The sequence below is a fragment of the Gadus chalcogrammus genome, chromosome 7, assembly GCF_026213295.1.
Source record: "Gadus chalcogrammus isolate NIFS_2021 chromosome 7, NIFS_Gcha_1.0, whole genome shotgun sequence".
Taxonomy (NCBI): Eukaryota; Metazoa; Chordata; class Actinopteri; order Gadiformes; family Gadidae; genus Gadus; species Gadus chalcogrammus.
Window position 1 is genome coordinate 17,272,874 of NC_079418.1, and position 15,025 is coordinate 17,287,898.

Here is a 15,025-nt window from a genome sequence, read left to right on the forward strand (position 1 = left end):
ACTGGTGGAAGGCCAGGGTACTGCAGTTGGTGCGTGGGATTTTATTTTCTTGAAATATAAACATTTACATTATTATCAATTATCATTCATTTTTCAGCAATATGTGATAATGGTGGTAATGTGATCATTTTCGACAATGGATTCGCATTGTTCATTCCATCGTTAATCCCGTTGTAATGTTTCCCTCAGATGTTATGAGTTGATTCGGTTTGGCTGAACCACTGATCAGAGCGTCCTGGATCACGTGGTACTGCAGGTGGTCTCAGCCAGGCTGCCGAACGAAGCGTCTTCACCGAAACACTAGCTTTGTCTATATATTGGTTTTCAAGGAAATATGTGTTGGTTGAATACAAGTATTTATCTTGAATACATTTTATTTTGGGGAGTTTTTTCTCAAGGGTCTATTTTCATAGTGTTCATTTGCGCAAAAAATAAAATCTGTCAACTGTGTAGCCTACAGATAGCATATTTTGACCATTGCTCTAGGCCCTAGGGCCTGGATCTTATCTGTGCAAACTTGACTTAAAGACAATGGTTACTGAGATTACTGATTAAACACACAGTAATGGTTATATTTGTACAGATGATGTTTGCCCTCCGGTGGCACATATTGGTATTGCACAATTGTTGTTATCATGGGGTTGACAGCACTTTCCCATTTGGGACGGCGACTCAGGCCCGACGCTCCCTATAGCCTACGCAGAGTATGTAGGGCACCAATTACCTGGGGGGAGCACCAACAATTAAGGTTCCTAAAAAATGTATATTTTATTTTAAATTACATTATTGAATTACAAAAATATATAAATTACTTATGAAGAGGCCCACCGTTGTTTTTTCTTAATTGTATAACCTATCACTCGGCGCTCGGCGTCCCCCCGATCGGAAGTCCTGTCCAGGGCACAATTTAATGTCGAGTCGCCTAGGGCACCGAAACGGCCAGCGCCGGCCCTGGGGGGACTTGATTGGACTTTGAATAGCAATATAAGAAACACTTTGCGTGCGTGTGCGTGTGCGCGTACCTCAATGTCCCGTTGGCCTTTTATTACAATTATTTTCAATTCGTGTATGGCGCAGTAAGATAAGATGGGTCGGTATCAGGAAATGCCACTGTGGTTGCAAATTCAGAACGTACAGCTTTGATTGAACATTGATTAAACATTATTGACCTAAACTAGAACCCCACAGGATTGCTAAAAACCTCCTTATGTCACTTATCTTATTCAATCAGCGCTATGGTTCCTGCTATTAAAACATTATGCAATAAAGCACTGAAGCTAACAAATAAAACGTCATCATGACTCATGTGATCAAGCAACATAATGCAACTGCGTGTCGATAAACGTTCGCTTGGCGCCGCGTTTATTACGTAGACATGAGAGCAGGCGGATATGTAGTCAGTGCTTCCTACAGTCTGTGGTGTGAACCTCTTCCAGTAAAGCGCGCCATCGCACGCATGGCCACAGCGGCGCTCTCCCGCTCTAGACCTTCATGAGCGCGCTGAGGATTGTGGGAGTCGAGAGGACGCTGCCCGGGCTTGTTGTCACCGAACATAGACCTTCTGCCGGGGCCTCTTCTGTAAGTATTTATGTGGGTCTTCATAACATCCCGTGTGTTCGTCCACCGATGCGCCGTGAGCGCTGAATGCACCGCCTGCGCCCGGAACTCTTCCCATATACTGCCATGTTGCGTTTCTCTCCAATGGAGGCCAGTATGCCGACCAGTGCTGCCCACCACAGCGCTCAGCACTAGTCGGCACTATCGGTCGGGGAGCTGTCAGGCGCGGCTGTTGTTGGGTTTTACTCGGAGATCAGCTGGGCTTTTTAGGCCGTTCTTTCGTTTAATGCGCATTCCGCTTTTAATTTCAAGCTGAATTAACAAACATCAGCAACTATTGCGCTGGTTGGTTCGCATGTCATCTGGTAGCGGGTTCACATGCGGAAACAGTGGGACTGTCAACGTCTCGCTGCTAAATAAATGCCGCTGTTAGATTTAACCCTTTCGGCCACCTGGACAACAGATGTTGCAGAAAACAACAAGGATGTTCTCGATTAGCATCAAGCCAGTAAACATTGGTATATAGGTCGTGTGTTTTCCCGGAAGAAAAAAAAAAAAGCACCAAGACCAAAAACGTTAATGGTGATTTGTTTGACATTAATACGAGGCGGTGGAGCTTGGTTAATCGATGAGCTCAATTGATTAACAATACCTTATGTCTTATTGAACTTTGCACGGGAACACGAAGACCAACTTATATCTCCGTTAGTTTTACATGATAATAAAGGGCGATTTAAATAGTAGGCCTAATGATTGAAATGAATGAAAATGTCATGGATTTGGCTCAGAAATCCATTTCTAATTACTAGTATTAAAACGTGCTGAACTCTGTATCATTTAAAAGATGTGTGTGTGTGTGTGTGTGTGTGTGTGTGTGTGTGTGTGTGTGTGTGTGTGTGTGTGTGTGTGTGTGTGTGTGTGTGTGTGTGTGTGTGTGCGTGTACGTGTGTGCGCTTGTACGTGTGTGCGCTTGTACCTGTGTGTCAAGGATGTCCCTAAGCAGGCCTAGCAATTGAGACTCAGAAGAAGAGTCATTGGCTCAGTGGGTATCTCTGGTTGTACTCTCCAGTGCCAGCAGCAGAATCCTGAGTTCCAGAGCTGAGCGCTGCAGGGAGCACCATGTCGAGCCGAGGGGGAAAGAAGAAGGCGACCAAGACGTCCCGGTCCAGCAAGGCGGGGGTCATCTTCCCTGTGGGTCGCATGCTGCGCTACATCAAGAGGGGCCTTCCCAAGTACCGCATCGGTGTGGGGGCGCCCGTCTACATGGCCGCCGTGCTGGAGTACCTCACCGGTGAGATGCCCGGGTCCGGTCTAGTCTTCAGATCGCAGTGCTGGCTACAGCCTCATGAATCAAGAGTTTAAGCCAGAATCTGGGCCAACGTTACACTTTGGTTAGAGCAATCGTGTAGCAGGAGAGAGAGATTTGTAAGCTTTCCATTGGCCAACAGCAAACTCAAACTCAGCACTAGTCAACTTTTCCCGCTGGAAGGACGAGCTGAAACATCCTGTCCGGACACCAATGTTAAAAGTGTCAAAAGGTTTCAAATCAACAACCTGTAAATTTGCCACTGTAGAAATACAAAATATTTGACGTGTCTTATTGCACACCAGGAAGGACCATATAATGGCAATTTCCACCGGAGGGTGCGGTTCGGTTCGGTTCGCAAAAGGTGCGGCACGGTTTGCGTTTCCACCGTCAAAAGTGGGCCTGAGCCGTACTCGTTTTGCACTCGTCTCCAGTACTCTTCCGTTGGGGTGCTGAGACGCCTGAAAGGGTGCCGGCAAGTTCGAGCTACACGCGCCCTCCGTTGATTGGTCGACAGAAACGTCACTTCCGGGCGACATAGGGATAAAAACAAACAAACAGTACGGCAAGGTATTATTCTGGACAATGGACATGTCGCGCAAAACTTTAGCTTGGGCGAACAAGGAGGTGGAGACGTTCCGAAACGACTTCCATGGTAGCTCTTTGTTTAATGTGTCGCGTGCCTCTTTTCCATTGTTTTTATTGAGCAGGCTACACTGTCGTGCTGCTATGATGTCACGTTGTTTAGGTAGCTGCCGCGGCGATCGACATCCAGCCTACCATAAGGGTACTGTCGGCGGTGGAAACGCGACCTCGGAACTGAGCTGGGCTAAATTGCCACCTCCCTACCGGACTGAGGCGAACCGAACCGAACGGCACCCTCCGGTGGAAAAGCACCATAAGGTGGCAGCACTCAAAGGACCCCTATTTAACCAGGTGGTGTTACCTCAGGTGGTTAGCCATTCCAAACCATTTGAAAACACACCTTTTAATAATTCCTTAACAAGTGTGAAGGTCCACCCAGTTGACTTGCAGTGTCCTTGTACAAACCGACAAACCCAGAACTCCTAACTAAAGACAGTTGGCCAACACAGATGGAACATGTCCGTCAAAAACAACCATTGGATATGGCTCACAGCGTGATGTCTTTGTTGTGCCGAATGATTGCAGCTTAAAGGGTCCATTTTGAACACATATATTTAGCTATTTAGTCAATTTTGTAGCGCTGTACAGTTTGTTTTTCTATGGTTTGGTTCAGCTGAGATCCTGGAGTTGGCGGGAAATGCAGCCAGGGACAACAAGAAGGGCCGCGTCACTCCACGACACATCCTGCTAGCCATCGCCAACGACGAGGAGCTCAACCAGGTGACCCCCTTTAATGTCCCACGGCAGCCTTGGATTTACTGTCTTGACTGCACACAGAATGGAAGGTGTGTGTGTGTGTGTGTGTGTCACACAAAACTCATCCTATTGAAAAGAGACGGTGAACAGGATTATGACTTACTCTCTGGTGTCGCAAAAGGCTTTTGAAGATGTGCTAAGGATCTGCATGCGTTTCCTTTCTTGACCGCGGGCATTGTGGGTTTATCAGAGCTGAACTGTGAAATCTAAAATAAAATTTAAAAGTAGGTTCAAATCCCGTTCTCCGTTTCCTGGAAGTGTTTTCATGGGACGCCGTTAATGAGTCTGATGTTACTTACGAGAGTTCAGTCCCATATGGGGATAAGTACAATGCAGCCGACTAAGCTGAGACCTATTAGATAACAAGCAAGTCCCTGGCAAAAACATATTTGAAGCATACTTTTTAAACTTTTTGAAGTCACAAGCACACCATTTTAAAATCAAGGTGTATTGGCAGTAGTCGGCCGGCTGAGTACACATGCAAACCACCTACGGGGATAGACAAAAAAAATCCCCTGTCGAACCAGAACTGTCTGTTTGTCTCCCAGCTGCTGAAGGGTGTGACCATCGCAGCGGGCGGAGTCCTGCCCAACATCCACCCAGAACTGCTGGCCAAGAAGAGAGGAGCCAAGGGCAAACTGGAGACCCCCGTCTCCCCCGCCCCAGAGAAGAAACCCAAGCCAACCAAGAGACCCATGGCTAAGAAATCCAGCGCGAAAAAGACAGGCGGAAGAATTAAAGTAAGTCAGGGTGAGGCACCTTGGAGGGGGTGAAGGGATACTAGTTCATTCATGAATACTAGATAAGTGGTCCATCGCCGCTCCGGGTTGATGTGTTGTTCAGAAGCCGGGGGAGGTGAGCAAGGCAGTGTCGGCAGACAGCACCACGGAGGGGTCCCCGTCGGACAGCTTCACCGTGCTCTCCACCAAGAGCCTCTTCCTGGGCCAGAAGGTAGGTGCTCCCTGCCGCTCGCCATCTTAGACATGGGGGGCCGTAGGTAGCGGCACCGCCATAGGCAGCTTACCTCACTTACTTTAAGATCAAATGTTGGTGTCAATGAGTTGTTTATCTTTATTCAAGGGATCTTGATCTATGTTGAGAACCGATAAATAATAATAGACCATTTAATTTGATGTAAAATATCTATAATATGTGGTTGAAAATGTATGTTTTAACGGCTCATTGAATTCGGGTGAGAAAGGTAAACGTTGTACTACTTCTTATCCAGGAAACCCTCAGCAATCCCGTTAAATGGTAGTCGTTCACAGAACGCTATCGGCCTCTCCACAATGTGGGGACGTGCATGTAGATCAGCATATTTACTGTATGTCCATGCATACTGCTGCAGGGAAAGGAAAGACTAGCTATTAGGATAGATGGACTACAGCTTCAGAGTTGTGTCACAAAATACGTTTCTTCTCTTGCAAGGGCAAAATGCACCTTATTTTTAATTCAGGGATGAGTTGAAATTAGAAAGTTAAGCTATAACCAAACAAGTGTTGGCACAGCATCATTTTGTGTTGCACTTGTGTTGCTTTCCCTGCATTGCTTTGGCAGTGCTGTCAACCCATTGTGCTGCTTTCGGTATTTTCTTCTGTTATTAATCACGATTGTCCCTCTTAAAACCTAAAGAAGGCTTTTATAAGAGCAAATTCCCGTGGTTTCCAGATTCCAGCTATATCCTAGTACATTGCTTCTGTCAACTCTTGAGTTTCGAAACGGAACTCAAACTAAAGGGCAAACTAATAATGGTTACAACCACTTAACTTTGTGAAATATATTTTATTAACCATCTAGGGCTGTCCCAATCCATACCGACTATCAAAACTTCTGTGAAGCTTCCACCAATTTCCACATCAGAAATCCGTTTGAATATTTATGTACTTGTCTTGTACTCTCTGTGCATTACAACCACACTGGAGGTTTTATTTCCACTGCTCTTAACTGTAAGCCAGCTGGGTAAACTTTTAATGTTCTTTGGCAACATTTTGAAACGTGAGGCGTATCTGGTTTAATTGGGTTTCAGTGAGGCTTATGTTTAGGGGAGGATTTAGTGCGTGGAAGCTATACACCGCTAGACACACAGGACTCATACGCTGGTATATGGAGGGCACTGTGCGTTTTATGACTAAAGCATGAAACTCTGTCCAGTGTTTCTATAGAAGTGTTTCTGAGTGTCACAGGAAGTTAGGTGTGACGAAAAAGGAATTTGTTATACCGTTAACTTTGTGAGACATAAAGGCCAGGGATCCGAAATAATTAATATACCATGGGATTTACTCCCTTCAATAAAAACAGAAGATGGTTATGAATCCAAGTCATTCAAATGGCGGATTGCAGTCATCATCTTTGGTAGATAATACATCAGTGTATGCTATAATATCCTATATTGGGCCATGCAATAGTTGGCCATTTGGACAAAGGCTATCCAGTATCCATTCCTCCTCAGGATTAACATACGGGTCCGGTTATGTTTCATCAGTGAGAACTATCGTCTCTCTGTGATTGGTGCAGAACCTAAATGTTATTGAGATCTGATTCTCTTCATACACCTCTAAAGCATCACTATGCGCCATTATTGTTCAAGTTGTGGACTCGGGGGAACTGCTTCTTCCCAGAACTAACCTCAGCGATGAAGCCTAAAAATAAGTAAAGTTGAAAGAAGGTGCTTATTTATTCTAAGGAATGTGCAACCAACACAAAGCTTCAGTTGGCCAGGAGCTCCGTGACTGGCCCTAGAATCTTGTGGTCAGCCCTAGAGCCTTTGTAACTCTTCAGTTGGACGTGTGGATGTCAATCCACACATCCACGTCTCAATGGATGAGAATATGTACTATCTGTAAAATTGGACATGGTGTCGCCATAAAAAGTTTAGCGTGGGACATTGATAACATCATTTTCATTTACATCAATTGCACCTTTGAAAATATGAAAAAATAAGCGTTTCTTATATTACTGGTATGCTTTTAAAAAAAGTTGCAATGAATTCATACTAAAGCTGTAACCATATAGAAGGATACCTTGACTTTCTGAATGGAATGATTCTAAAATACAAACTTTGAACCAGCTGCTCTCACAGACATGTTGATTTGGGCCTAATGCGCATACACATGCATATGCACACACACACTAGTGACAAGTAAGTATGTTTCTAAACTTACTTATTAAGGGTCATTTATTTATATTCAGATAATTAAATTAAGTTTTAATTCAGCAGGTTGGTACTACACAAATATTTTTTAAAGGTTTTTTCAAAGAAATCTTTTAGAATAAGCCCACAAATGCCAATTGAGACCAATTGATGAGCTTCTCATAACAAACTATCCGGACAAACGGTTCGGATTCTCACATGAACCTCCAACTCAAATTCAAGGTATCCTTTTAAATGCGTTATTGTTTTCTCTGTAATGGCTTTGCTTCCTTCCTCCTTTCCTTCCTTGCTTCCTTCCCACGTGTCCCATTTGACTTTGGTTGCTCCTCCCCACTCTGGCATGCCCCCCCCCCCCCCTTCCCCGGCCCCCCAGCTCAACCTCATCCACAGTGAGGTCAGCAACTTGGCTGGCTTTGACGTGGAAGGGGTCATCAACCCCACCAACGCTGACCTTGAGCTTAAGGATGACCTAGGTGAGCCAGCCCCCCCCCCCCCCCCCCCCGCTGCCTTCTGCTTCCTCTCACCCTTTTCTGTTTCTGTCTGTGTGACGGAGCGGGTTTGGAGGAAAGGTCAGATCTGCTTTGAACAGTGTCCCCTCTTTAGATAAACTGTACCTCCACCGATCAATGCAGGAAGGGAGATCAGGTCACCAATACAACAGTAAAGAGGTACATATTACGTGTATGCAAAACGGATGTGGTCCGATTTAACAGCCAATCGGAACCCAGTGCCGCTGTGTGATGGCTCTGCAGACCTGGAGTGCACCATTCCTTGAGGTCGATACGGACTATACCGGACTGAAGTTGGTTAGTTAGTTAGTATCTGTTTAAGAAAGCCCATTTGAAGAAGATACAGGTGGAGGCATGTCTAAAGGATAACTCGATGAACAAGCCTCGATTCTAGAAACACGATCGTACTGTAGAACAAGTGTGTCTTACCCGTTAATACCTGCTCTTAACGCATGTGATCATTCTGCTCTCTGACCGTTAATCAATTAATCAGCCTCCTCCTTAAGATCATGTCCTCCTGCTCGCTCCGTCTATCAGAAGGTTTGATTTCGGGTGGATTTCATACGGTTGGTTGCCTCACATTACCAATAGAGGATAGGCAGTGGTCACTTAAGTCTGCCCGTTGCCGTAAGGCCATTGATTTTAAAGTGAAGCAACCCTCTGCTCTGTTTTCCTCTCACTGGCTTGGAATACGATCACTTAGTGGCTTAATCAGAAAGCAGCGTTATACTTCTCCATATATACATATATTGAATGTGTGTATTTAATTTTTTTCATACTCATTTTTTAATGTCTTCATGGATATGGAAAACTGCTCAGAATCCTGCTTCCTGATCAGGCGATGACATATTGAACCTCCCCCATTTCCTAGTAAAACGTGTTACTTCCTGTGTGCTACAGCCAATAAGGAGCTCTTTCTTTCTTTCTTTCTTTCTTTCTTTCTTTCTTTCTTTCTTTCTTTCGTGTGTCCCCTCCCGACATGGACCCCCCCACCACCTCACTATGTTTTACCATCATGTTGTTTGCCTGTTGTCATTGTTGTTGTTGTCATCATTGTCCATAGTTACAAGTTGTCCGCGCCGATCTTTCCAACGTTGAGAGCGAGGCGGTCGTTCACCCCACCAGCTCGTCCTTCTATACAGGTGGTGAAGTAGGTAAAGACGTCCCCCCCGCCGCGCCACCCCAGACTAGAGGAGTCCGGCCTCGCTATCCGTCCGCCCGCCATCCTCCCCCCTCATAGGCTGGCTGTCAGCGCTTTAGCTCCGCCCACTGGGTGGAACCTAATCCAAGTGCTGGCACTCAGGCTGCCCTCTGTCTCTGTCTCGCTGCCGCTGTCCAACACAATGCTTCACACTGCTTCACTGTCGGCAGGTTGAGCTCAACGACTTGCTAACTTACCTTTTTTTTAAATAACCGTCGAAATGTATGAAACAAAAACGTAATCTTACTTATTAATTATTATTTATTAAGAACCTTTTCCCTCAAACTTCTGAGGTACTCGCATGCCAACAGTATCTAAAATGTTTCTTCAAATATGTGCTTGAATATTTATCAAATAAGTACTCTTGAACAATGTGCTTCCTTATGCTAACCAATCTCCATAGTTAATTTGTTTTCCTAAACACCCTTCCTTCAAATATCAATGGTTTGTTTATTAGAATTGATTTGAACATTAATTAAATGTCTTTCCTGCCTCCCTAATCAAAAGGGGTTTGTTTTGGACATCAAGCCCCCCAGCTTGGCTGCGTTGGGCTCTGTGAGGCGGTGGCAATCTTTCTATCGATTTTTTTTAATTTTTTATAATTTATTGCTTTTTTAGTAGTGGGATCGGTCATATGCCATTTTCCCTTTGCCAAAAACATTCAATACTTTGCAACCGATAACCGGGTGTGATTTGGCAGGTTACCACTTGATACATCACTTTTCTTGAAAATGTATTTGAGTCATGGGTGAATGTGTTTTATTCTGTATTATTGCAACCTTATTGACCCAACGTCACGCAAACTCTGCCCTTGAGGACCCCTTCCTGTGGGCAACATGAACAACGGTGATGACACCAGTGAAAATGTTACCCACGGCAGATTTAAATTATACATATGAGAACAAGTTTAAAAAATACTTCAAAGAAACCAAACTGAACAAAAGCGTGTCTAAATATCTATCAACGTATAAGAAAGATCTAAGCTTTCTTTTGAGATCCTCTTGTCCGTCTTGTTTCTTCTAGTCGACCGCGCTGTGAAACCGCTTTGCACACATTCCATTTCAAACCACATCTCCTTTCTTTTGTCTGCCGGTTGTGCCCTCCGCTCTGCCTGTACGATGCTGTCGGTCCTTGTTTGTCTGTATCCATCGATTGGTCTATATCTCTGCTGTATCTGTGCTGAACTAAAGAGGTGGATGGTAGTGTAATGGCCCCGGGGCTCTCTCTCTCTCTCTCTCCCCCCCCCCCCCCTCCTCAGGTAACGCTCTGGAGAAGAAGGGTGGGAAGGAGTTTGCTGAAGCGGTCCTGGAGCTGAAGAAGAAGCACGGCCCTCTAGAGGTGGCTGGGGGTAAGTACACTCAGTGGAATATTTACATTACAGTGGATCAGCCATCTGGGATCCACTAGTCCTACATTGTTCTAGCCGAACTTCATGTGGGAGACGTCCCAGAGCCTGAGACCAGGACGGCTCTGTTCTTCACAATAATACTCATTCGCTTGATTGAAAAAAGATTTCAGAATGGGATTTTTTTAGGAGTTTTTCTACCGTGTCAGGCTCAACAGTGTTGTAAACTACGATTTAGTTCTGCAGGCCGGGTTTGTTTATTATGCACTGACAGATACCCTGATTGGTCAAAAAAGTGAAACACGGCTCCGCCCAGATTTGAGCTAATCTGCTCGGACAAGATATTCATCAAAAGCCTTGATTTGTGAGACTTAAAACTGTAGTGGCTCAACGCTATATTAATGGCTTCCATGGTGAAGTTAGCCTAATGGTGCTGGCAAGAGCAAAAATATACCATCAGCTTTCAATCACATGGCACCCTTTGAAAGAAAGTTCCTGGTAGGTTTTTTGGATGTATTTGCTTATAAACTCAAGTTCCTCCAACAATTTTGGCCTCTGACAGATATCTGATATATATTGGACTCACTCACTCACTCACTCACTCACACTCAGACTAAGACGTTTCTGATCCTTTCGTTCCTGACTTATCTGGTAATTTCACTCGCTCATTCATGGCTCCACGCAACTCTGTTTTTATGATCAGGCGTCATCCATCCATCGCTCAGCCTCGTTTTAATCGCCTATTACACCCACTGGCTGGGCCAGATCTGCACAGCTTCTTAATCCAGCGCTCTGTGAGGGTCTCACGGGGGATTACCGAGAGTGTCGAGATGCGTGCCAGACTTGGCTGCTCCGTCACCCCGGGGCCTCGGACCGGCTGTCCTGTAAAGGGCAGGGGGGGGGGGGGAAGGGGGGGCTTCCTGGGTTCCGAGGAATTAAAGGGTCCAAGTCATTTGGACTGCTGGTTGCTTTCGTATTTGGAATCAACCATCTGGAGTTTGTAATGAACGGGGGGGGGGGGGGGGGGTTGAGGTGGATTGATTCAGTTGAAAGGGCCGTGCGAAAACACGGACAGACTTTTATTGTGTTTGGTTAAGGCCAAGTTGTGTTGCTGGAAGGCAACGTTTTACCTGTTGTTTGAGTCAATTCACACCCAAAGGAAATCTAGATTTAATTAAAGTAGTCATTCCTAAAGCGCCTTCCCCTCGTCTGAGAGCCATCTTTGAAGGAATGGCCCGTGGCCTAATGTCCGTCCAGACTGACTCGGATCACACGGCGGTGACAGACTCAGTGACAGACTCTTTGGAACCATCTGGAAACGTGCTGGTGTTGAGTCCTCCCCAGTCCTCCCAAGTCCGTCTGATCCTAGTCACACGCGAGCTGGCTGCTAATAAACAGCCACTCTGGCTGGGGCCGACTTACCCTGACTTACGTGTGGAGCGTTTGATGGTGGAATCGAAACCCTGCTGTACTCTCTATCGCCCCGCTGGTGTCATGCACTAGCCTTCAACTCCACTCCGTCCCTCCTCTGCTGTCTCCTCCGATTGGACTGTTTTTATTGTCCCTTGCGAGGCCCTTCTATGTTCAAACGCCGGGTAAAATGTTGTAAACTTTCTCTCTGTCTCTCTCTCTCTCTCCGTCCCTTTCTCTCTGTCTGTGTCTGTCTGTCACTCGGTGTCTCTGTCCCTGTCTCTGTGTCTATGCCGCGTGGCCCACTTGTCTCTGTCTGTGTCTCTGTCTGTCTGTGTGGTGGTGGCCCCCCTGTCTCTGTCTCCAGCGGCTCTGAGTGGAGGCTTTGGGCTACCTGCTAAGTACGTGATCCACTGCCACAGTCCGAGCTGGGGGTCGGACAAGTGTGAGGAGCTACTGGAGAAGACGGTGAAGAACTGCCTGGCCCTGGCCGACGACAAGAAGCTCAAGTCCGTGGCCTTCCCCTCCATCGGCAGTGGCAGGTGAGGACGCACTGACAGACAGTCCCACACCCACCAACCCACTCACTCACCCTTTATCTCAACCTTAGTTTGTAGGCTGATCCGAGGTCTGTGGTTCTGGTGTGGGACCAAGGTGGTGGTTTTAGTCCTCAGCTGTGCAAAACATATCCCAGCTGCTCATGGTTTCTCTGCATCGATCGTTTTCTGATCCATACGAGGGCTGGAGTTACTTTACAGCATCATGAATCATGAATTATCTTTGGTCCTGCTTTAGATTCAAAAACTGCATCCGAGGACACTCACTAACTCACTAACACGCTCACTCAGTTCAGTGAGTTGAAAAAAGTAAGACTTTGTTAGTCGACCACCAGCTGTTTTGCAATAAAACCTATTTTTAAAACTGTGTGAGGTCAAGTAAAGCTCTTCAACAGGCAACATGTTGAACACTCGGTGATTACTTTGAGGCTGTGTTCCACGCTCCTTGTTGTGACCCTGATGTGTATCTATGAGGCGTTATCTCGGTGGTGGACTCCAGTGGTCTCTCTCTCTTTGCTGTGTTTACTGGAGATGTATTAATAGGCTCAGAAGACGAGGTTGGGACTAGTGAACAGACACAGCTTTGACTGTGTTGTCTAAAGATATTACTGGATGGCACACACAGGTCTCGTGCCATCCAAGTTCCCTTCCATATTTGTGCCATCACTTCTCTGGTGTTGCTAACCAAAGGTTTGCTGTATAATTTCAACAACCTGCAGGTTCTTACCCCGGAACACCAGTGTTGGACATTACTTGCGGTTTAGTGATTACATTTTTACTATATCAACATGGATTTATCTAAAATCCTCATCTGAGAGGGTTCTAGGGACCAAGAGCAGTATTGGCTGGGACACTCACACGCATACACACACACTCACACGCATCCACATACACATAAACACACATTACACACACTCACGCACCCTTGAAGCATGCCTACTGAACCAGCAGAGTGGTCGATTCCAAAGGTTTTCAAATCATAAACGGATCGACAGTTGACTTGATTGATGAGCAGACTTAATGTGTCCCTGGATAACCACACATTGCTTCCCCTCACCAGGAACGGCTTTCCCAAGCAGACGGCGGCTCAGCTCATCCTGAAGGCCATCTCCACCTACTTCGTGGCCACCATGTCATCCACCATCAAGACGGTGTACTTCGTGCTGTTTGACTCAGAGAGCATAGGCATCTACGTGCAGGAAATGGCCAAGCTGGAAACCAGCTAAACCCACCTTACGTTCTTTTATGTTCATTTCGTTCCGCGCCAACCCCACTAAATATCAAAACATGTTTTGTGCTTGACTTATTTATGTTTTCTCCCCCATATCTGCATTGCCTTGTTTGATTTTTGGGTTTATTTTGTTTAACCTTTGGTTTATAAATGCATCTACTGCACTATTATGACTACAGAGGAGAAAAAGAGACGGATATTTAATTAGAGAAATGAAAAGAGGATTTTCTTTGCAAGGGTTTTTGGGATAGCCTTTATGGGTTAGAGCATGTGTTGGTCTCACTACACATTTGATATCTGGGGTCGGTTGTTTTCATCTTGATTGCGAGCTGCTTCTAAGTTTTCTCAGTTAGCTGCTGGTGGAACACGTGTCACCCTCTTTGTGGTATTTGATTCCTTGTAAGCGTCTACACATTATCTGAATGATTTATTGCACTAATGGTCTGTGTTGTGTGTGCCCATCAATGTTTATATCCAATATGTGTGGAAGTTAAAAGTAACTGAACAGTGACAAATCTTTATTTTCTATTATCTGTTTGTCATTCTTGAAGGCATATGAAATTTGATATGGGAAATGGTATGTCATTGACATTTGATTGCAATGAAAACAAAATAAATATACTTGTATCATTTCGATTTGTTTTGTGGCAGGATGGGGACTGCTACACCAGCGGCCACTAGATGGCGCGCTGTACTCAAGAATTGGAGTTTCATCAGGGCCATTTTTCCGTGCTGGCAAAAACTGACGTGGGGGTCCACACATAGATATGAGTTGATTTGAGTTGGCTTGAATTAGGAACACGATGTGGATACACACCATAGAAAATATAGTTATGCTGCATTTGGACTTTTCGATAACTTTCTTATCAATGTAAATTGCTTTCTATAAATTGCTATACATAACTATTATACACAAGGTCTGTATAAAGTCCAGAAATAAAAATGCCTTTCAAAACGAGTGTTTGTGTTGGGTCTGTAAAGGTAAAAAAAAAAAATGTATTCAAATATAAACACTTCACTAAACTCTCTGAAACATCGTTTAAGTCCCGTTTTGTGTCGTGTGTGTATATGTGTGATGCTATGTTTGTAACTGTTTCTCTCTTCAACGCTATCTTCTGAATAGAATTGTTGGTGTTTAATCCAATTGTCCCTTTTCCTATAAACCTCTAGTCCAGTGAATCTATACTGGAGGCTCGCAGAGCATATGCCAAACCTGAATCTTTACATAGAATCCCATGAAGGATCTGATGTTTAAATGTTAATTCATGTTTTAATTAATTACTAGTTCATTGAGTTCAGCTCCAATTGTTGGGAGTTTTTCCTGGGCTCTGTGTTTTACATTACATGAAGGCATTAT

The 15,025-nt window shown here is 45.1% G+C and overlaps 1 protein-coding gene across 3 annotated transcripts; it reads left to right on the forward strand.

The window, feature by feature from the left end:
- Nucleotides 1-1,398: 1,398 nt before the first annotated feature.
- LOC130385876 (core histone macro-H2A.1) lies at nucleotides 1,399-14,713 on the forward strand. 3 transcript variants are annotated; one of them, XM_056594626.1, is made up of 9 exons: nucleotides 1,402-1,578; nucleotides 2,627-2,848; nucleotides 4,122-4,228; nucleotides 4,813-5,004; nucleotides 5,108-5,215; nucleotides 8,988-9,078; nucleotides 10,384-10,473; nucleotides 12,248-12,422; nucleotides 13,498-14,713. In XM_056594626.1, exons 2-9 carry the CDS (start codon nucleotides 2,677-2,679, stop codon nucleotides 13,661-13,663), a joined length of 1,101 nt encoding a protein of 366 aa, XP_056450601.1. In that variant the 5' UTR covers nucleotides 1,402-1,578; nucleotides 2,627-2,676; the 3' UTR covers nucleotides 13,664-14,713. The 3 variants fall into 3 exon arrangements, with proteins under 3 accessions (XP_056450603.1, XP_056450601.1, XP_056450602.1); XM_056594627.1 differs by having other exon boundaries at nucleotides 2,633-2,848; XM_056594628.1 differs by lacking the exons at nucleotides 8,988-9,078; nucleotides 13,498-14,713 and having other exon boundaries at nucleotides 1,399-1,578; nucleotides 12,248-12,338.
- The last annotated feature ends 312 nt before the right edge of the window (nucleotides 14,714-15,025 follow it).